The sequence below is a fragment of the Symphodus melops genome, assembly GCF_947650265.1.
Source record: "Symphodus melops genome assembly, chromosome: 19".
Classification (NCBI taxonomy): Eukaryota; Metazoa; Chordata; class Actinopteri; order Labriformes; family Labridae; genus Symphodus; species Symphodus melops.
In genome coordinates, this window is record NC_136709.1 from 2473412 (window position 1) to 2496076 (window position 22665).

The 22665-nt window shown below is 44.4% G+C and overlaps 1 protein-coding gene across 1 annotated transcript in view; it reads right to left on the bottom strand.

Annotated features, from left to right (window-relative positions):
• Positions 1-232: 232 nt before the first annotated feature.
• Positions 233-22665, bottom strand: part of ccdc88c (coiled-coil domain containing 88C) — a 36459-nt gene continuing 14026 nt past the window's right edge. The window contains 29 exon segments of the mRNA XM_079369253.1: positions 233-2392; positions 5223-5461; positions 5570-5707; positions 5778-5876; positions 6228-6317; positions 7703-7889; positions 7991-8148; positions 10707-11008; positions 11100-11189; positions 11462-11607; positions 11990-12176; positions 12903-13046; positions 13559-13836; positions 13920-14081; positions 14350-14508; positions 14786-14927; positions 15004-15131; positions 16054-16851; positions 16938-17222; positions 17310-17447; positions 17908-18089; positions 18172-18322; positions 18954-19100; positions 19456-19614; positions 20074-20155; positions 20591-20805; positions 21044-21100; positions 21102-21188; positions 21349-21353. Of these exon segments, the coding sequence (XP_079225379.1) occupies positions 1646-2392; positions 5223-5461; positions 5570-5707; positions 5778-5876; positions 6228-6317; positions 7703-7889; positions 7991-8148; positions 10707-11008; positions 11100-11189; positions 11462-11607; positions 11990-12176; positions 12903-13046; positions 13559-13836; positions 13920-14081; positions 14350-14508; positions 14786-14927; positions 15004-15131; positions 16054-16851; positions 16938-17222; positions 17310-17447; positions 17908-18089; positions 18172-18322; positions 18954-19100; positions 19456-19614; positions 20074-20155; positions 20591-20805; positions 21044-21100; positions 21102-21188; positions 21349-21353 (5702 nt within the window). The 3' untranslated portion in view covers positions 233-1645.

Sequence of the window (22665 nt, forward strand, 5' to 3'; positions counted from 1 at the left end):
TCGGCGTCCAGAAGAACAGAAACTGTTCGGTGACGCATTTGAGGAGTTGAGAGTGTGGCAACGAGGTGACAAAGGAAGATTTGACTCGACACCAAATGACACCAAACATATTGAAGCATTTTATCGGAATATGAAAATACGACAGTCGGAGATTTCTCTGGAGACGCTTGGATGACTGTTTTTGCATGAAGAGGTTCTCTCAGGACAAACAACCACACAAACACTTCAGTCATCAAATGTAAAAACTTTTACCAAAACTTTTTCACAAGCAAAAAAAAAAAAAAAAAACCCAAAATAAATCATATCACAGTGGGTCTTGATTCAGCCTGACTCTCTCTGCTGTGCAGTGTTACAACTGTCTGGCTTACTTAGCGTGCAGCAGAACGCTCTCCAAAACGCAGTGCTTCACCCGGCGGTGTGAGTTTTTCATGTGTGTGTGTTTGAATGAAAGCCACAACCAACCCCCTCAAGGACACCGTGTCTCTATGTGTCATTATACATACTGTATGCATGTGTGTGTGTGTTCGTGTGTGAAACTAGTGTTGGCTCGGGACAAGCAACATTTCCAGTAAAGTGTCAGAGTGTTGCATGCTGGGACAGAATCTAAAGATGGAGGGAGAAAGACTGTAATTTAACCGGGAGGAGTCCTGTTTATCTCGCTGGTGTCCCGTCACTATATCCGTCTCTCCCTCTCCATCCCTGCATCGTTTTATTTTCACTCTCCAAAAAGTCTGCCTCTCTCTCTTCCTTTCATTTCATTTCCGACTCTTTCGTCTTTTCCAGTGTTTGTTTTTAATTAGAGGGGAGAGGAGGAGAAACCTGATACATTCAGTCGCTCTGGTCGTTCTGGTCATCTTCACTTTCGGTTCAATCACCCCTCTCGGTGACGAGCGGATTCCTGGCATTTGGGAAAACATGAGCAGAATATTGTGTTTGTCAGCAGTCAAAGAGTTCCAGCTCACAGGCTGGATTATGTTCCTTAATGATGCATTAAGTGTTTTCTATTCCCAGAAGACAAATTCAATCTCATTCCTGTTAAAATCAGCATCCTCTATAAAGATATTAACATCCAGGTTGCAACACTATTGCCAACCCTACTTTGGGCTCAGGCTACTTGCTGGATGAAAGTGTTGAAAATAAATTAGCAGAGGCCAATGAATCCAGCGTCCTCAGAGACCATCTTTCTATAGTGTTGATGCGCTCAAGTAAAAATCCATCCAGTGATTGAGCTCAAATCCATATTGAACTCGGAGAGATTGGGCTTGTGGTTAAAAAAACAAAAAAACAACCATGAGAGGAAATGGACTCCACGGATCCAGTTGCTGAAGAGCGATTGTTTGTTTGCAGATAAAATCCCTGGTTGCTCTTTAGCTTTAGAAAAATGCAAGCCAAAAGAGAGCTGGAGAGAGGTTTTAATCTGCTGTAATGACAGCTGGCGAAATGGAATAAAGTTTGTTTGTCAAGCTACAAAAGTTTGTTCCAAAACTCACAAACAGAGATGCAAACATAGTTTTAAACTCAGCGTTGGAAGATTCCAGTAGATGTATTTGATCAATGCTTAACTACAGACCTCTGCAGGTCTCACAATGTTCCAGTGTTCAGCCCCTGCAGACTGTCGTCTCCTGCGAGTCTTCAGTTCCAGTGTTTAGACACAGCCGTACTCGTACCACACAGTCTGCGGGTCGTTGTTCGGGTCGGGGGAGGCTGGCGTGCTTTTCGGGCGTTCGGCAGAGCCACACCTCTCTCTCTCACTCTCCTTCTTAAGCTGGGAGGAGTCACCAGGCCGCCCCTCCCTCGACACCTCCGTGTGGTCACTGGAGTCATCGGGTCGTGTGGCGGCCACAGCTCTGACAGGGCTCACCATGGCGACCTCTCCTCTGTGATGGTGGGAGGCGTTTCCGGGGGCACGAGCCCTTCCTCGCTCTCTCTCTGCGTATCTCTCTGTTTGCAGATTAAGAGAGGACGAGTGGTGAATGGGCGGGTTCAGAAAGCTTGCATCTCCGTGCTGATTGGTCGGACCAGCCAGGCGGGCTGAAAGAGGTCGTTCTCTCCCGTTAGCACCTCCCCCTTGTCTACGAACAACTGCATCTGTTTGTCCTTCATTCATACGGAAACTGTCGGGTCCATTTGAACGCAGCAAATCAGCCGTGGCCAGGCTGTAAGCTCTGCTCAACGATTGGCCGGTTCTCTGAGTGACAGGCTGGCTGGAGGCAGGGGACTGGCCCACGGGCTGGCGGGGCGACGGTTTGACGCTCTGGCCTGGTCTCTGGTTCTGTACAGTAGGGGTGACATAGTTGGTGGGAGTCACCTGATCCCTTCCGGTGGGTGTAGAGGGGGCGGGGCTTCTGGCGAAATAATCAGTCATCAAGTTCTCCCTGCTTCCTGTTGACACCTAGAAAGAAAGAAAAAAACAATTTCTTGTCAAAGTTTATTGTTGGCTGAACGAGTGCTGCCAGCTGAGATCAACACCCAGACGACATAATGATGGAGTGTGTGTTTAGTAATGTAAAGTTGTCATGGCAACACGCCTTAAGGAAGCGCTTCACATGTGGGGCTGCATGATGATCTGGAACGGGATGCAGTTAAACTCTATATATCACATCATAAAACTGGACTTTGAAGTTTCAGAGGAAATCAGTGAGATAGACGATTTAGAATAATCTTAGGAGTGAGCGCTCCTGTCAAATAAAGTATCTTTAGAATGCTAACGACTAAAATATCTTGTTTTTAAAAACACACCTCAATACATTCCAGACGCACTTTCATTACTTTCTTCGTCTCTTTTTAAAAGATTGACCTCTGACAGGATGAATAATAACCTGTGAAACAAAAACCTTTGATGTAGGGATAAGGCAAATAATTTATTGCATTGTTTTAAACTTTCTATTAGAATCCTTCTGCGTTCAACACTTTACTGAAATATGAACGTGTGTTGTTTTAGAGAAAGCTATGAAGGCCTCGCCCTCTCTGCGGGATCACTAATAAGAATTATTGAGGCTGATTCATTACTTTTATGCTGTTCAGACTAAACAGATTGATAAAAAGGGAGATATCTGGTTCTCTTGGAGTGATGTTCCCACGCTGATATAATCCGCACATGTGAGGTAGATGACAGGCTGGAATGAAACATCTGATTTGTAGTCAGGAGTCTGATCTAAACTCTTTGATTTTGAGGTGAGAAAAAGTCTGTTCATACTTGGAGGATGATCAGTACGTGAGTTTCTGTTGATCATCGCTTCATGGTCCAGCTGTGTGATCTGCTCTGTTGTATCACTGGCAGATTATAAAGCACTTACTGGTACTAAAAAAATTGATTATAAAAAGGTCATTGTGGGTCTGCTTGGGCTAACAGGATGTGAGTTAGATTCTGGCCTTTTAAACTTCAAACAACACACACACACACACACACACACACACACACAGTTTAATACACTGAGATGCTTGGAAGGTTGTTAGGAGATGCTTTTGTCTGAAAGCGACGTACATCAGAGAGTAATGGAGTAAAGATCAAGAGAGGAGGAAACATGTGGGTGAGTGTTAAAGAGCAGCTCTCAGTCTGATGGGACACACAGGTGCTGACAGGCAGAGCACATAGTTTGCCTCTCTGCACCGCATGTCGTCATCACAGTCGACAGCTTCTCATCTGAATCATCATCAGCAACGTCCTAAATACGTCCACTGTCATCTTCCTCATCCGTCCCATCACTATCATTAAGTGTGTCCGTGGGGGTCTTTCGTTTTTTCTTAAAGGTGGAAAACGTCTCTGCACATTGAATGGACGTTGGTAATTCATTCCACCACCGGAGGGCGACGGAGGAGTTGTCCAATCAGAGACTCAGGGCCCCGTGTCTAATGTTGGATCAGACGACTTACATGAGCGGAGCGTAGAGGGCGGAAGGATGTTTAGACCTGCATGAGAGAGTTCAGGTGAGGAGGAGCCGTTTTTTTTGTTGCCGTTTTGTAAGTGGGAAAGTAGAGTTTGAAATGTGATGCAAGCAGTAACTGGGAACCAGTCGAGGAAGATGAAGATCAGAGTGAAATATAGAGCAGGCGGGCTGCTGCGTTTTGGCCAGTGTGTCAGTATATGATGAGCAATGCTTGTGACAGACTGTTTGTGGAGTTAATACATAACTCCTGATTTTCCATTGGCTCTTTAAGTTTTCCCACACAGTGTCACTCTTGAAAAAACAGACAAATCTACAGTCTGTATTCTTATCTGACCTAATAATAACCAGCCGCCTCTCTTCAAGTGGACTCTGCAACCAAACCAATATTCACACACAAAACAAAACGCAGCTTTTAGGAACCATGTGTCACCGGCTTTTATTTTAACTCTGATATTTATAAAGCAGGAGTTCTCTTCTGATGTGCCATCTGTCTTGATTTAAGAACACAATGTCCCCATATAAAACCATTTTCCTCTCTGGAAATGCAGCAGAAAGGTTTGATTGCATTGCATCTTAAGTTGTCGTAACTGTACTGTGTCTTCATGTTTAATGAATCTCCCAGCTCGAGCTCAGATTTCGGGGGAATTGATGCACTGAAGCAAAGTGGTCCAACGTTTGCATTTATTATTAAAGTGTTAAAGTTACTCCTGTTTTCAATCTTCAGGCCATTAAAGAGTCAAAACCAGCCGGAATCTTCATCTGTTTATCCGTGACGATTTCATTTATCAGCTTATGATCCTGTTTTATTGAGGGAGGGAGCTTCTGGTCTTCTTTTATGCATAACTATTTTAAAGAACGTGCACAGCCTATATGTTCTCAGGCATGCACGGTTGCAGGAAGCACCATGAAGGTTGCAGGCACACGGAAAATAACTTCACTGAGCGAACAACGTTTCCTCCTCGTCTTCCTCACGGTTTGATCAGCTCCTGTTTTATAGTGTAAACACTGACGCTCTTTTTCAACCATCTCATCTAAAAAGTTTATGTTCAAAGTTCATTCAAAATGACTTCATGATATTGATTTGTTCCTGGTTTGTTAATATTTTTATTTTTCTGTGTAAATGGGCTGAAGTTGAGTTAAAATCTAAAAATGCAATGACGAAGAAACGCACATTTCCTTCCCCAGCATCACATCCTTTACCTTTAATGCCTGACTAGCTCTAAAGCTTTGGTTGTTTTTTAACCATCTCCTCATTTATCTTACATTGAACACGTCTAAACTTCCTGTGTGTGTGTGTGTGTGTTCATATCTAAAGCAAACGTCGGCCTGTATTACCGTAGGAGGAGACTGGAGGTTGCTCTCATGAAGAAACTGTTCCAGCGTTACCATCTCACTTCCAGGAGAAGAGGAGCGGGTCTTCATCCTGACCCCTGCTACCCGCTGCGGCTGGGCCCTCTGAGGCGCGTGGTCGTATGGAAGGGTGGAGCTTCGTGACAGGGTCTGCTGTGATTGGCTGAGACCCATGACGTCGTCACTAGAGAGGCTGGCCGAGCGAGGCTGACGATCAGATGTGTCTAAGAAGAAAGGAAACGATAAGTGTTTGTACTGACTGTTCAGGATATCAGCCCATTAAATATCCTCTTAAACTGTGAATGAAATATTTGGTGAAAGTTCGTGTGCACCTCTGCAGTTGACGGGTGAGTTAGAGCTCGAGGTGTTGCGGCTGAAGTCAGCCGACCCTGGGCGACCTCCAGCGTTGACATGGTGACCAAACACGGAGTCAGAGGCGTTATGACGAGAGTCGTCATCAAATAACAAACCTGAAATGTTAAAGCACCGTCACATACACGCTCACACCATCTCTGACTGTAGAATAATAATCTTTCATACCACGGGGTCTGTGGGCAGGACCTGGTCCCAGTCTGGAGTTGTTGTTAGGACCCAGTGAAGGGGACTGGTGGCTGGGAGTGGAGCTCACAGCTTTACGACCTGAAGGCAGATACTCAGGGAGTTTACTTACACATCACTGAAAAGTCCAATTCACTTAAAACTTCCTTTAAAAGTTCACATTCTCTCGTTTTTCTACCAGATTCTGAAGTTGGGTTTCTTTAAACCTATCAAAGGACGACTGTAAATCCACCGTACACACTGACACGCACATTTATAAAAGGTTCAAAAAAAGGTTGATAGGTGCAAACTGAAATTATTTCATGTTGGAAAATGTTGGAACTCTACAGTTCAAAGCAGATGTTTTCGCGTAAGTCCACAGAATCTCCTGTAACACCTAAACATGTCTTCAGTCTTAAAGGACCTGCTCAGTTCTGCAGCTGAATGTATCACCTTGTCCATGTGCGTCCTCTCCATTGATGCTCTCGTTGCTGCCTCCTGGAGTGCTGCTGCGATAAACACCGCGGCTCCTGTCAGTCAAACCTGCAGACCAACCAGAACAGTGAGTGAGAATCAATTTCTGGTCCTCAGAGCCAAACTAGGGTCAGAAGTAACAACACAGAGGAGCATGACAGCAAAGCAGGACACAGGGAGTGTGATCAGTTTACGAATCACTGTGATATCAGGAGATACTCAGTGTGTGTATCTGAACACGAGGGGTCACTGTTTCACTCAGAAACTGAGAGAAGGTCAAGGAAGGTATGATCACTAACGCAACCAACAAAAACAAGCTTCACTCGTCACGCCCTGTGCCATCCTGAAAATACAGTTTTTAACTTAATTAAAATCCAGTTCTAGTATTATGTGACTCACGTCGAGAGGACTCTTTACATGAATATATTAATGACAGTCATCCCTAAACATTTTGCTGAATACAGCACTTGCTTACAGGTAATTATATTCTCCCGTTGTCAGCTAAGTGAGGCAGTCACTGTCCCTCAGTGAACACGTGTGAAACAACCTGTACGAAGTTACAGCATTATTCTTTGTTTTAGCCATCATTGTGCGACAACCACAGACTGTAAATATTAATGAACCACAGTGACATCACTCATCTGTCACTGCAGACTAAGAGCTGGAGCGAAGGCGGGTTTTAAGTGTCCTGACAAACCGGTGCATAGCACCCGCCTGTCAATCAGGTCAGCTACGCGCTTTATGGTGAATAACTCTCATCATTCAAGTCATCAAAACGCTGCTCCACTCTCTCAGAATTGTGTGCTCAAACTGGCCGTTTGGAGATTTTCCCTTCATGACATCACAAAGGGCAGTAGCCCCTCCCCCAGGTGGGTGACACTCCCACAGCTAGGTGTTTGTTCTGCCCTCTGAGTCTGCCTTCTCACCGTAAACAATAGGACACGGAGCGAGAAAGCCCTTCCCCTTTAGAGAGGGGGCGTGGCCAGACAGCTCATTTACATATTTAAAGCGACAGACACAGACTGATATAGAGGGATTGATAGACATGAACATATAACAATATAACAAGAACGTTTGCAGACAGCTTGTGTTGGGGAGCTCTGAGACTTGAATATGTGACCTATAAAGCCAATAAAATGTTTTTAGGTGTCCAGAAAGTGTCAAAGCAGGTAAACAGACAGACAATGGTGAAACAGGGTTGCTGGGTAAAACGTGAGCAGTAATACTGTGTTTGTAGTAACCACATAAAAAAAAACCATCTGTGCAGCGAAGCTTTGTGCAGACAGCAGATCTGTCTCAGCAGGTTAAAGCTGGGGAAGTGACAGCACAAAAGCATTTTATCAGATAGACACACTAAAGTGACAGGAACATAAACGGACATGCCCGGCGTGCTGGGAAACGTTGATGAGCGCACACACTCACACATATCAACCAACGCTGCACACACTACTTACTAGTCATTCTCGCTGGTTCACAACCCCAACATGCATCTGTCTGTGCTGGCTTTGCATGTCTGTTTGTATGAAGTGCATTAGTGTTATTGTAGTGCAAGTATGTAGGATGCATGTGAGAGTCACTTTGTTGAGTCTTTTGTGGAGGTGGAGGCAGTGAGGATGAGGATGATGAGGATGATGATGCTGATATGTAAGGTTAAAGAAGATGACGAGGAGGATTTTTAGAAAACTCCGTTGGCTGACATCGTCTGGCAATTGATGACGTCAGATGTGATGTCAGTGGAAGACCAGAATCGCAGACGTCTGGTGAGAGAGAGGGGGGGGGCGGGACGAGGAAGAGGAGGAGGGTGAGGTGGAAGAGGAAGAGGGGGTGGGCGAGGTGGGGGGAAGGAACTTGTCTTGACTTTTACTGCGGAGGAAACGGAAGCGTTTTGGATTGGGAGGAGCTGAAATGGAGAAGATGGAGGAAGAAGGAAAAAGAGAGGTGAAGAAAATGATGAAACCATCACAGTGAGTAAATTAATGAATTAATTTAGACATGGTTAAATCATGTGATTGACAGAAATAATAGATATCATGCAAGAAAAACCCCCATTAGAAAAACAAGAACACAGAATAGACGCGTTTTAAATCCATGCATTTACCCATCACTGACCTCAACTCACTCTGAACTTAAACACAGTTTGACTGCTGCTCTAAAAGTGAGTTGAGATCAGATATGAGTCCAAAAGTAAATTCACAAAAGATCAAAAAAAGAAATGAAAGTGAAATGAAACAGGGGAGGAACAGTTTTAACCATGCATCAGAAACCAGCTCTGTACCAATGAGGTGCATCCCCCTGAGTGTTTGTCTTTGTATGAGATGTGTGTGAACCAAATATTTAATGAGCTTGTAAGAAGACCAGTCAAAACAATAAATTATATCAGCACACGTTTTCGATACCACGGCAACAAAAAGAAAAGCCCTCGACACTCACTTCTCTTTAACTACCAAAACCTGCAGGACAGTTCCTGCAGGCGATCGTAAAAACACAAATACACACCGATCAGTACAGAAAAGTATCTGACAGGCCTCAGGTGGAGAGTCATCGTCCATCAACCTGAAGGTCGAGGGTTCGATCTCCAACACGTCCAATGTTTCAATGAGCAAGACACTTCACCCTAAGAATGACTGTGTATGAACGGATTATATCTGACGGTCCCTTCGCATCGACCTCTGCTGGCAGTGTGTGACCTGCGCTGTCAAGTCAGAAGACTCGAGAAGTGTGAGTCAATTTGCCATTTGATGTTTTTGTGCAATTTAAATAGTGTCCAGAAATAGGATACATAGACCTGTTTTAAAGTATCTCATTTATCAGTTATATTCTGCAAGTAGCAGCTTTTGGTTGAAACTCTGAAGCTTACTAAAAGCTCCAGAACTGTTTTAATACGACTGATCAGGACTTAAGATTGTTTTATTTTAAAACACTTGGTATCGAAAGGCATCAAAGTTTACGACAAGGTTTAACGACTTTAATATGAAACTTTACCGTGAGTCAGAAATGCTAAACACAGCTGGCTGCTCACGAGGAGAACGTGATCTCCATGTACACAAGCTGAATCTATAAATCAGAGCAAACAGAAGATGCATGCAGCTCATACGTTCTCTGTCTGCACACTATATTTAACATACATTATCTCATGTAAGTTTCTCTTCTTCTGATGCCTTTATGTTAGTGTTTTGATTGCAGTACGCTGGCCTGTTCCCCGTCACTGCAAAGCACTCTGGGAAGAATTCCTGCAGCCACATCAGATTGCTCTGAGTTATTCTAAAAGCCTGCCAGCATTGCGTTCCTCTCCGGCTGTCTTCTGTGACTGATTGTCCCAAACACTCAAGGACATCCCGTTAATCAGAAAGAGCCAAGAAAAACTCAAAACTGGATTTTCACTGCTGTTTTTTTTTTTTTTTGCAGCACGTCAAGTACGAAAGGGTTTCACATCGATTTATTTTTTAGCATAATTCAGACTCCGTATCTGTAACATGTCTGATCAAGATCAAAACAAAACCTTGTTAAAAAGGACTCCTTGCTGTTCTTATTTGTCGTCATGACAACAACAAGAGAAGTTTTAGGTGAGGTGTCCAAAGAAGTCTGAGAAACTGTCCTAAAATTACATGTTCTTAGATTTTCGGATTTTACTGAATGTTGTCTAAAACGATATCAAATACATTTGTGTCAAAGCAGAATTTTACCCGTTTTCTATGTTTGACTGAATCTCATACTACAAATCCGTTTCTGCATTTATTTGAGAACAGGTCTGCGTCCAGTATCACACACTCGTGCACCTCGCACTACTCCTCACAATGACCGATCTCTGTGGACTCCTCCGCTCAGTCACGCTCTTCTTGTCCATCCGTTATCAGCCTGTCAAACGTCACATCCTGCTCGGCTGGTGACGGTCGCTTGTGCGGTATTTGTCACAGTGCATTGTGGGAATCAATGAGTCTATTTTACAAACTGTAAAAGTTCTCGCTCAGAATTCGACAGCAAAATATTACAAAACGCCAAAGTCACTATTTAGTGAGGACTGATCTCTTACACAGCCTGAGGTTTTAGGTTTTTATCTTCAATTAGAGCGCAGACAGTAAAACGCTGAAAATGACCTCCTGCAGATACTCCGAAACAACTGGACTGCTTGGTCATTTTTATTCCTACTGTAAGAGCAGGGCCCTGTATCAAAGACAGCAGAGGACACACACATCGGAGGTTGTGTTGGTTTACAGCACCCTCTAGAGGAGCCAGTGGGGAAGTACATCTGGCCCGTAGCAACATGTTTAAAATGCTTTTCTTTACAGAGCGCTCTTTTCTTCCTCCGCCCATAAAAAGGGAACCATCAATATTTATTTGTCCTCTGTTGTGTAAAACTAATATTTCTCTTGCTATGAATGTTCCCCCTGTGAGGAAACACAAATCACAAACCAGTTCCTTGGCGTTAATGTTGTCTGAGGTGTGTGACATTGTGTTTACCTCTGCTGAAGGGTGTGAGCGCTGGACTCTGGGGTCCCAGGAGGGGGCTAGTGATGTGGTTGTTATGGTTACTGTGGGCACTGCCATCCTGTGTGTCGCTGGCTGTCCGCTTGGGGATTGGGGGAGGGGTTTCAGGAGGGAGGAGGGGAGGCGGGGCGGGTAGCGGGATGTCCGGCGCGCTCTTTCCTCGCTCTCTGTCTTTGGCTCCGTCCTTGTCGCGGTCACTCCCTCGCTCCCTGCTGCTCTCCTTTCTGGGTTTAATCAGCTTGGCTAAAGCTTTGGCTCCAGACCACTGACTCCTCCTGAAAACAAACATCCATGTCAAACATCACAATCTGAAGCAGTACAAACAGACAGACCAAAGATGTTGATAAAAGCTTCTTTTTTTTGTACTTTTTTGGTGTTGGGTCGTAGAACTTGTACTGATCCATGATCTTCTCTTCCAGCTTCTCTTTCTGACGACGGAGAGCGTTCAGCTTATCTCTGAAAATAGAAAGATACAGGTTAAGATTGTTTTACTTCCTGGGGCTTTTTTTTTTTTAAATTCAAAGTTGATTCCAGTAATTTTTTTTTACTTTGGCCCGGTTTTTTAATATTTTTTAACAAAAAGGTAGACAATGGATTGGAATTGCTTCATTTTGATGCTTTTAGCCAGCAGCTCCAAAAATCAGGAAGTTATGTCCGTCTCTGGTTTATTTGTTGAAATATTCAAGTTTGTGTGTTTGTATTCTGCTTGTGCTGCTGTGTCCACTGACATGTAAAGTTTCTGCTCCTGGTGATACAGCTCTTTGCTCTCCATGCTGCGCTCCAGCAGGGTGTGGTTCTGCTGACTCAGCAGGTTGATCTGACTCAGGAGGTGGTGGTTCTCCTCCTCCAGGTTCCCCTTCAGTCGACTCAAAAGCTAAAAGAAAAAATAAACCACACAACCCACATCAGGAAAATAACAAAGACAAACAAAGCCAGCCTGTAGAGTCTTACAGTCATCTCCCGCTGTGTGTGTTTCTTGTTTTCACTCGGCCTCAGGGTAAAGTTACCGTAAATTCCGGACTATTGAGCGCACCTGGATATAAGCCGCACCGGCTAAAAATAAGTAAATAAAATGTATTTGTACATATATAAGCCGCACTTGATTATAAGTTGCAGGTGTCCACGTTATAACAGAGCTATTTGCACAGAAAGACGTGACATAAAAACATTTTTTTAACTTTTAATTAAATACGTACTACCGGTAAAAAAGAATTAGCGGCTTATAGTCCAGAATTTACGGTAAGTGTCCTGTTTACCTCGCAGTGGTTGTCCAGTTTGGTCATGGTCAGGTCCAGGCCCTGGTGTTGCTCCTTTAGCGAATCGTATTGTGCCATCCAGCGACTCACTTCCAGCTGGGCGGAGCTTAATGAGCTCTTCATTTCGTTCATGCGCAGCTGGAGACCCTCACACTGCTCCGCCTGCTGTGATTGGCTCCCTGTCAATCTGAGGAAACAGAGGGAGGAAACAGAACAAGTCAGTAAAACGGGAAAGATACTTAAAAAGATCTGCAAAAGCTTCTGTTTTAAATCTAAAGTGTGGACATGTTACTGCTATCTGAAGGCTATCAGCAGTCACTGCATCTGTGGTCATAACCACCTTCAGTCTGAATGTTGTGGAGGCATATCGGGGGGATGAAATATTCCTCCCTCTGCACCGTCTTCAGAGATAGTAACAGAGACGATACAGAGGGGAGACGTTTCAGCAGAGCCAGCAGGAGGGGAGTGCACCTGTGTGTGTGTGTGTGTGTGTGTGTGGAGCACCCGCTGTGCCTCGCTTCTGCAACACCAAAACCCAATGTGAATTCACAGACTGGGACGTAAATATTACGCCATCATGGAATCAATATGAATTGAAACTCTGTTTTGTACAAAAGAGTGTATACTGTATATGACATGATGGCTGCCCTCGTCAGTGATCGGCTTCCTCCTCAGCTCGTGCAAACCAATCACTGCGGGTTAACTCGAAATGGGTCAGTAATGGTGCACCAGTGATGAGAATTAAGTCTCTTGTAAAAACTTCATACAAACTCTTCACACTTCCACAATCTTAAAGGTTTTCCAGGTTTCTTTTCATACAAACTCTTCACACTTCCACAATCTTAAAGGTTTTCCAGGTTTCTTCCATCAGTTTCTTTCAGTGTAAGTTTGACATTTATTACGGCTTAATCACCTGTCCACTTCGGTTTTTAGCTGCAGGTTCTCTTGCTGTAGAAGTCGATTCTTCTGAGTCTCCTGCTTCAGCTCCTCCTTTTCTTTCTGTCCACGTCCCACCTGCTCCTCCCATTTGTCCTTTTGCTGCAGCAGAATACAATACCTACCGACACACAGAGCAGAGGTCAGATCATAGAGACGTCACAACTTGAGTACGGCTCGTGGCTGTTTCTGCTTGAAGCTGATTTTTAATGATCATTTCATCAGAGCTCTGATATGCATATTTGAACTCTCCTGTTTTATTGTTTTACCTTCATCTGTCTTTTTTTTTTTTTTTTGCTGTTTCTGTGTGAGAACTTGTGCTTGTCTCTTTAGCATGCTTCCATAACGCACTTTGAGTACCCGACTTGAAAAGTGCTCTACAAATAAAGTATCATTATTATTTAACCGAGGTCTCAACATACGTTAAAACTTTGATCTCATGATGCTGTGAATGAGTGTCTTGATACATCGGTCTACTCTTGCTGCAGGACTTTTAAAAGAGGAAACAAAAAAAACAACCTTTCTGATACCAAAGCTTAAGTTAGTTTAAGTTACGTCTGCACGGTGAATCGTCATCATTCGAGGTCGTTCAACAACATCGTGTCTCCGTACTGTTGTGTGTTATCTGCTTACTTGCTGTGCAGCGTCCTGTGGTCGTTCTCCATCGCCCTCTGTTTGGTCTTCAGCGTCGTGTGCTGACTGATGAGCTGCTCGTACTCGTGCGCCTGCCTCTCGTGAACGCTCAGCAGGCGCTCGTGGTCACTGAGCACGCTTTCTCTGGCTCGCCACGCCTCCTCGCGCTGACGCTGCCACGACTCCACCTCTGTCTCGAGGGCAGTGACTTGACCCTGCAGCACGGCATTCTGGGCCATGAGAGACGCACTCTGCGAGCCGAGTGTGGAGTTCTCCACCTAAAAGACAGAAGAAGAGATATTCTAATAATAATTCATAACCCGGTTTGACGACATCATGTGACTGATCTGATGCTTTGTACTTGTAGCTTTGCAGTCTGAGTGTGTAAGGAGGAGTTCTGCTCCTGCAGGGTGCTGGTGTGTCGTTGCAGCGCCCCCATCTGGTTGTTCAGAGACGTGTTCTGGTTCTCAATCTGTTTGAGCTGCTCCTTCAAGAGACTGCTTTCCATCTGCAGCGAGGCATTCTGGGAAAACACAATCACACCAATATAAATAAAAACAATGAAAACAAAACACAAACCCAATAAACATGAGGCAGATAAAGAAACCACTGAAGATAAAGGCCCAACGACCAAGAGGAAAATGTGGAACACATTATTACCATGACAACCAGAGTCAGAGAGTTTTTTTTACAACTGTGTATAAATATCAGAACAATGTGAAGTATGCATGTATGAAAACGAGACGTCACAACATGCTCTTCATTGCAGACTTTAAAAAGGAAAATCTTACATTCTTCTCCACGTCGATGAGATGGTCTTTGATCCGGAGCAGCTCAGCGGTGGCTGACCCCTGACCTCTGTCACCTCCCGAGCGCTGCTGGTAGTTGTGGTTTTCTTCTTCTTCTTCTCCTCCTTGTAGCTGTCGCTGAGCAGACACTGTCTGACGAGCCTACGGCGGAAAAATCAACAAATGGAAACACAGCTGCATTACAAAACAAAGATGTCAATCCACTTTGTTCGTACGACACTCAGAAGGAAGTTAGTGAGTCTTGTATGTGAAAAAAAGTGTTTTGATGAACACTTGAGCCAAACACTACTGAAGAGAGGGTCACATGAACTGCTTGAATGGTTTGTTAATGTGTGCCCAAAATACTACGATTGGAAAAGTGATTTTTTTGAAGAACTTCAAAATGATTAAAGCTAAGATGTTGTACATGTGCTCTTACGTTGGCGAGTTCGGCACGTAGCGTGGAGTTGAGTGTGTTGCTTTCTTCTACTTTCTTCTCCAGATAGGATATTTTCTCCTCTTTAATCTTCATCGTCTGTTGGACAGTTTCCTCCAGCCGAGACTCCAGCAGCCTGTACCTGCTGAAATGGCCGACTCAAAGTCAAAGTCTACATCTGATAAATATCCCTGATGTGGTGAGAGTAGAGTATCATCTACCTGTCCTCCAGAGTGTGCTCCTGCTGCAGCAGCTTCTCTCTGTTCAGCCCGATCTTCTCCAGCTCCTCGTTCAGTCTCTCTAACTCCACACTCTGCTGCTGCACACTCAGCTTCTCTGACACCAACTCCTGCACACACACACACACACACACACACAATGATGAAACTGCTGACACATGTATGGCCACATTCAGAAAACTAAATGCACGGTAAGATAAGAAGGATGCATACAGCCACCCAAAGTCTCTACAGGTAAACCATTAAATTAGACTGATAAAGTGAACTATGAGTAGTTAGATCATGTTTTACAGTAAAAGGATTTTATAAAGTAAGGAGTAGATGCATATCTTCGCAGCACAAGCGGCCCTACAGTTAGAAGCTAAAGTACATTTTTCCAGCATAAACTGGACAGAGGTTTGTTTCATTTTTAGTTGTGTCAGTGTTTGTTTAAACAAACTACGTAAGGGTTATTTTATCTTCTCATAAAGTCCACACACTAAAGCTTGGGCAAAAAAGAGGAGGGACTCTAAAGTCACTTCACCAGCTTTACTAATCAGCTGTGTAAAAAACAGGGAAACCTCCCCAAACGAACAGGCTTCCTAGAAGCAGAAATACTTTTTGTACTTTTTGGACGACTATTCTGCCCACAAGTTTTTTTTTAATATTTATTTGTCAGGATGTTAGGAGCTTATTGGTTAGTGTGGAGTCTGTAGTCAAACTGTGTGAGAAGTAGTTCTTTTCATTTGGTTGCGATGACAATAAAGCGTTTCTTTTCTGTTTTCAGGCCAAGCTTGAACTCACTCATGGTTTGCTCGCTCTCGCATAGATGAAGTCAGAAAGGCACCAAATATCATTCACCTTGTCGGGATGAACACTTCTAATCTAAACGTTGCTTCAGCTGAAAAAATGTGGGGCAGAAAAGGTCACATGGTATCTGTGTGCTAGTCTAAAACATAAAGGTGAATATTTAAAGTATGCCCGCTGGTTCATCATGTAAATCCATGTCATACAGGTACGTCTCTGCAGACTTTGTGGGATGAGTCGTCTCACCTCTCTCAGAGTAGCCAGAGTCCTCTTGTCAATAGTCGCCTGTTTCTGCAGCTCTTTGTTCTCCCTCTCTAACTCCTTCGCTTTGACTGCCACCTCCTTCATCCTCTCCACCTCTTTACTCAGAGATGTGCCCTCCTTCTTCACCGTCGCCAGCTTCCTGGTTTTCTCTTCCAGCTCCGTCTCTTTGCCCTCCAGCAGCGTTCTTATCCTCCAGCTTTCTTTCTCCAAGTGCTTCCTTCCCTTCTCTGACTGCTCCAGGTCCAGCTGGATCTTCTTCCTCTCTTTGTCACCTTCCTCCCTCCTCCTCCGCTCCTCCTTCAGTTCTTCCACTTCCCTCTTAGCTTCCTCCTCTCTAGCCTGCATCTCCTGCCTCTCTCGCTCCACCTCCTCCCTCTCTTCTTTGCTCCGTTGTACTTCCTTCTCTAGCCGTTGCTTTTCCTGGTTTAGAGTGGCCACGTTCAGCTCCAGCCTCTCCGCCCTCTTCTTCTCGGCTTGTGCCTCCTCTCTGGCCGTCTCCAGCCTCGTCTGCAGCTCCTGTGTCTCTCTCTGTGACTCCTTGTGCTCCTCCTGTAAGGTGGCCAGGCGTGCGGATAAGGAGCGCCCGTTTTCCACGGAGCAGCGAAGATCCAGGTTCTCCTTTGTCAGCAGGCCGTTCTCTGCCTCTTGCTTCTCGAGCCGCTGCAGCTCCTTCTGGTTCTCCTCTGTCTCCCGCTTCAACCTGTGCACCTCCTGCTCCAGGGAGGACACCTGCTTCTCAAGAGCTTCTGACCGCTCGCTGCATGCACGCAGGGAGGCCACCTGCAAGGCAAATAAAGAAGCACGTCTCAATTTATTCTTAAAATATAAACACTTCACACGCTGATTGAATATTCCATCTTTATCACCTCTCTGTTCAGAGCGTCCCGGCTCCTCTCCAGCCTCGCTGCCTCCCTCTCCACCTCCTCACACCGCCCGGCTCTCTCCTGCAGCCTCTCTGACTCCTCATTGGCCTGTTTGAGTTGCGTTTCCAAACTGGCCAATCGGGAGCTGGTGTCAGTGATGTTCTGGTGCAGGAGGCGGTTCTCCGTCTCCACCTCCCGGACCCTCGCCACGTTGTTAGACTGCGCTCTCTCCTGAAGGGAAGCCACCGCGTCAGAGAGGTGCTGCTTCTCACTCTCCAACTCCGAGATCTGATTGGACACGTGGAGCAGGGTGTCAACAAAGGATGCAATTCTGCTGTCTTACCATGGACACGCATGTGTGGTTCTGTGGACTACCTGCTGGTCTTTCTCTGCCTTCAGAGAGTGCATCTCTCTCTCCAGCATCTGTTTTTCCTTCAAGAGTTCCTCTCCCAATGACTCCATGTCCTGATTGGTCAGTCTCTCCTGGTCCAACAAACCCTGCAGACGTTCCAGCTAACAACAAACGAGACAAAAATATCAGAATACAACGTCACAGCCACTGAATCAGGGTACAATGAACAACTGGACCTCTCTATACTAAAGAAACAATGAACAAATAGTAAATAGTACAATAACTTCATGAACAGATAAAAAAAAGAGGTATGAAAAACTTTAAATGTCACATTTAGCATAAAAGTGACAATTCTGTGGATTTGTCAGAAAAAGAAACAAACGTGCTTCTGAGCAGCCGTTCAAACGCTTATTATGGACTGTACAGAATAACAAGTATGCCTCCTAGTGACAAAAAGAAGACTTTTTAAATGGGCAAACTTCAAACAGCCTAATAATCACTGTAATGGTTCCTTCTGCCTGCTGTACAACCGACTGGAGCAATTAGTCATCAAACACCAAAAGAAAGGAGGGCCCAGGCTTCAAAATAAAAGTATTCCCTGTCAAAGTCGGCTCCTCCCACCTTCTTGCTGAGGCTCTGGTTCTCTCTGTCCAGCTCCTGGGTGTGGAGCTGCTTCTCCTCCAGCTGGTGGTTGTCCTCTTTCAGCCTCTCTATCGAAGCCTGAAGCTCCCGGTTCTCCTTCTCGAGCTTCAACACCCGGCTGGAAACGCACTCGTTCAGCTCATGGACCAACGACTTACGAGCTGCGGCACAGAAAGAACAGTAAACAACGGTGTTTAGAGAAAGAAATAAAACGTATCTAAAGATGTACTGAATGTGTCTTACTCTCTGTGTTAGAGTTGTCATGGTTCTTGGACAGCTGTTCCAGCTCCCAGCCAAGATGAGCAGATTCATTCATGCTCTGCTTCTGACCGATCTCCAGCAGCATGTTCTCCTCCACCAGCTCCTCCAGCCGTCTGCGCTCACTGTCTCTCTCCTGCAAAACATCAAGTGACACACTCAGGAAACCATTTGTATTCAACTGCACTGTTTAAAACCCACATTTATAGACTGAGGCCCTGTGTCCACCTCGCGTTTCCTGTTTTCATCTCTTTTCAATGAGTACAGAGTGCTGGAGAAAAAGCCTCAGCCTTTTTTGTTTCAGCCGCTCCAAGCGCTCATGTTCAAAGTTTTTGGAAAGGCACCGCCGCTCTTTTCTAAATGTACAGTAGGATATTCCCCGTAGCTTTGCCGACTACGGATCGTGTCTTGTAAGCACATTCTCTTGGCGCCGTCTGACCTGGAATCAAACAATCTCAAATATGAAACGTGCAGTAAAAAGTAACGGAGGAGTGTCGGTCATACAGCGGCTGTTGTCATGGAGACAGGACGGATGTGCAGCACTGACAGCACAGCCAGCGCTTTTCTGCCCGTGCAAAAACTCTAGACTGTGGACACGGGGCCCGAGGTTGCTCATAGGCAATATTTAAAATAGGGAAAAGTGTTCCTAACTCACATTTTATGAAGCTGTTTTGTTTTGATATCCGGGTCTTGATACAAATTAAATCATATCTAATTAAAGGTTATGTTGATGAGGAGCCTTGACTGTAGCCTATCATGTTTAGTACCATTTCCAGGTCGTGTATTTTAGCCCGCAGCAACAAGTTGTCTTTCTCCAGCGTGTGCAGTTTGTCGCAGCGCCCTCTGGAGGCTGACAGCTGCTCCTCCAGCAGCACCTTTGTCTCCATCAGAGTCATGTTGTCCTCTCGGAGCTCCTGCAGGAACACACAAACACACACACACACACACACACACACACAGTAAGTGGACTGCCACTGCCAGCTGCCGAATCTATCCATCTCCATATTCTGCTCTCTTCTGTCAGCTGAGAGGTTTTTGAATTTTAATAAGCAAATTAGAAGACCAGAAAAAATGCTTCTTATAAATGTAAACTGTGTGTAAACATAAGTGAGCAGTTTGTTAACTATAGCTGCATATGGTTTGTATTAACTGAATTAAATATCACATTTTAAACTGTAACTGAACACAGGACTGGACAGATGTACTGCATATACTGTATATTAAGGTGAGGTGGGAAGTGTTGGTTGATGTGAAGCTGTCCTTTCTTACCTCCACTCTGGTCTTGTAGAAGTGAACGTCGTTGAGTTTTTCTTTACATCGGGTCAGTTCGGTCTCCAGCCGGTCCACTCGCGACGCCTTCTCCCTCAGAGAGTCCACCTCATCCCGGTACACTCTGACCGAACGAGCCTCACACGACAGAGACTGGTTCTGAACACACCCGCACACAAACAAAGAATCAGCATCACCTCAATGTTCTTTGGTTACCAAACATTTCATTTGAAACAACAGAAAGAAACAAACTATACAATGAGACAAAGTCAGCTCACGCACAGATCGGATCACAGTCCCTGATACTCAGGGTGTCAGAGGGACATGAGCATTCAGAAAGTGTTTCAACCATCTGAATGAAAAAACTCATCCTGGACAAAGCCGAAAAACTCACCTTGTTGCCCCCAAAGATATTCAAATGTACTGAAAGACTGGCAGCTATGGAAGCTATTTCGTGTCTGTTTGAATTCTTGTCTGTTCTTATATTATTTGTATCATTCAAAAAAACTAAAAACTACAAATTAAACGTTGCTCACTGACGGACTAACTAGGACCGACGGCTGACGAGCTCCTCTGTGTGTCTTAACACGACACTGCTGGGAATGAGCGGCTCCTCACCTCTTGTTTTAGCCTCTGCAGCTCCTGATCTTGACGCTCTACTTCATGTCTTGAATCCATCAGATGCTCCGTTTTCTCCTCTCTGCAAACACGCACACAAAAAAAAAAAAGAACATTTCAACTAAATATTTCTCAAACCATCCTAATGTTGTATATTTAGAAACACACCCGTGTAATGTGTACGTGTTGATAGTAAATGAAAAGCTTGAACTGAGATTTGTCTTTGATATATCCTTGTTTGAGAATCAGTTGAATAAGAGTAGTGGATGTTCAATCTCAAAATACATGGATCCTCTGTGTTATTACACTGTAGATCAAACCCAGACAGTGTAATAAGCCCTGTCTGAAGCATAACCACTACCAGCTGCTGCTCAGTTCACCACAGTTCAGACTTTAACCAGCGACATGGAGGCGTTCCTTGGACTGTGGGATTCAAATTCTGCTCTACTGAAGCTTTTATCGATCTATAAATGTCTAGATATCGACTTCCTCTCTCACGATGTTGGGGGGCACTCACAGTTCCTGTCTGTATCTGCGGAGCTTGGCCTTGGTGTCAGCGAGCTCCACGGACAGATGCTGCTTCTCCTCTTTGGTCAGCTCGGAGACGATCCGAGCTGATCCACCGTTTGTCAGACCTCCACGCCCGGGGCTGTTCATACCCAGGTTCCTGCACCCCTCCTGGGGCTGCTGACTGTGCAGGTAGTCCCTCTCCTGGGTCAGATCAACGATCACCTGGAAAACAAAACGTGAGTGAGGGATCGACAAAGTTTTTAACAGCGACTTCTCAAATGTCTCCTCACAGTCATGTGTGAATGTGATGAAAAACCATTTAAATAAATAGAAAACACAGGAGGCCAGACATTGTGACTCTTATTTTATTTGTTTATGTAGATTTTCTTAAATGTATCTGAAGTGCATAAACAATTCTAATAAAATATACCACTTCCTGGTTTGCATTGGTTTTCTGTACCTCACTGGCTTTATCTCTCTGATCAATCAGTTGCTGTAGTGACACAGCCATAGTCTTGGGACAGAGGCGTGAGCTCTTCGTGCGTGAGCTCCGATCCTTCCTCCAGCCAGGAGAGGTCCAGAACATTCTGCTGGTTGTGAGTCACCTGTGATGAACAATAATAATAATAATAAAAAAGTTAAAGTTAAGGTTGCATAATTAAACTCCTTTCTAATAAGTTTCAATTATTTTCAGAGCAAAAAAAGAAAATCAAACCCAGACAGCAGGTAAAAAATGATCAGCTTTAACATTTGCTCACAGAGAGCCTGGACTGGAGGGAGATCACGGAGGATGTCAGAGCTCTCAGGGTAAACTACGGGTTTTTTTTTTTTTTTTTTAACATAAATTCTTACAGAAAACATGAAAAATGTTCTTTCCAAACTCAGTTTAGACTTCTGAAACGACAAACTGCACCGTGTCCAACAAAGGACGGCTGTGATTTCCCATCCACAATCATTCAGAGGAAAGGAAATGTAAAAGATATTAAAATCATGAAAGAATGTGTTTCAATCGATTCGAGCTGCTCTTGCTCTTTTACAGCGAGTCGATGTTGAGAATGCTTCCTCCAGCGTTGTTGTTAAAATGGTTATCTTGATGTCGAGAGTTTACAGGAAGTTGCAGTAAAACAAAGTTCCGGCTGGTTTGAGATGGATGACTGATCTGATTATGACGGTAAAATGAAGTGAACTGAAGCGTCCACTTTCCTTGGTGTGTGTTTTGACTGATTGAAGCTGAGCGGCCTGCTTTAGTGCCTACATGAAACCAGGATGCATTGCGTCCTCAGCAGCTGCGTTACTCAGCTGTGAATTCTTCCATCCTCCACCCTGGCTTCATAAACACAGCTGAAATATGTGAGTCAGCCAAAACAACGTGATATCCCTCCTCCTCCATAACATCCTCTGCACTCGCCTGTTTGATGATTGCTATTTTTTGTTGTTCAAGAGTCGTTTTGGGAGAAAGGCTGCAAAACAAGCAAAGCTGAGGACTAACGTCTAGCTCAAATGACCTTTTTCTTGACCCTAACTTTCATGAAGGGGGGGGGGGGGACACCGTGTGCCCATGTACAGAGTAGTCCTCAGTGTGGGCGGCCCGGGTTCAAATTCGGCCAAAAGACTCCTTTTCCTGCATTGCCATTCCCTACTCTATCGCTCTCCCTGATTCGTACTTTATTAACTGTCCTCTGTCAGAAATAAACTAAAAAAAAGACCCAAAAAACATTTAAAAACAAAAAAAGTCATGAAATGATAACGCTTCTGCCAAAAGAAAAAAAACTGATTTTGCAGCTGCAGCCAAAAAAAGAGAAAGGCTGGAGGGTGTAAAAAAAACCTGACTTACTTTTAACCTTTACCCTCGATTATTGTCTTGTGTCACTTGTGCCTTTGTATTTGTATTTTATTTGTCTTTCTCTGTTACCTGCCAACAGATACAACAGAACAAGCACGTCTGCTGTAATCTGGCATTTTTTTACATGTTCGTTAATATGCACAAAAAATAAAGCTAAAACCAGCTCGCCAACCAGACGCTCGACAGCAGCATCGAATAAAAATGATAAAATGTTTTTGTCAGGGTAAACTGTCCTGAGC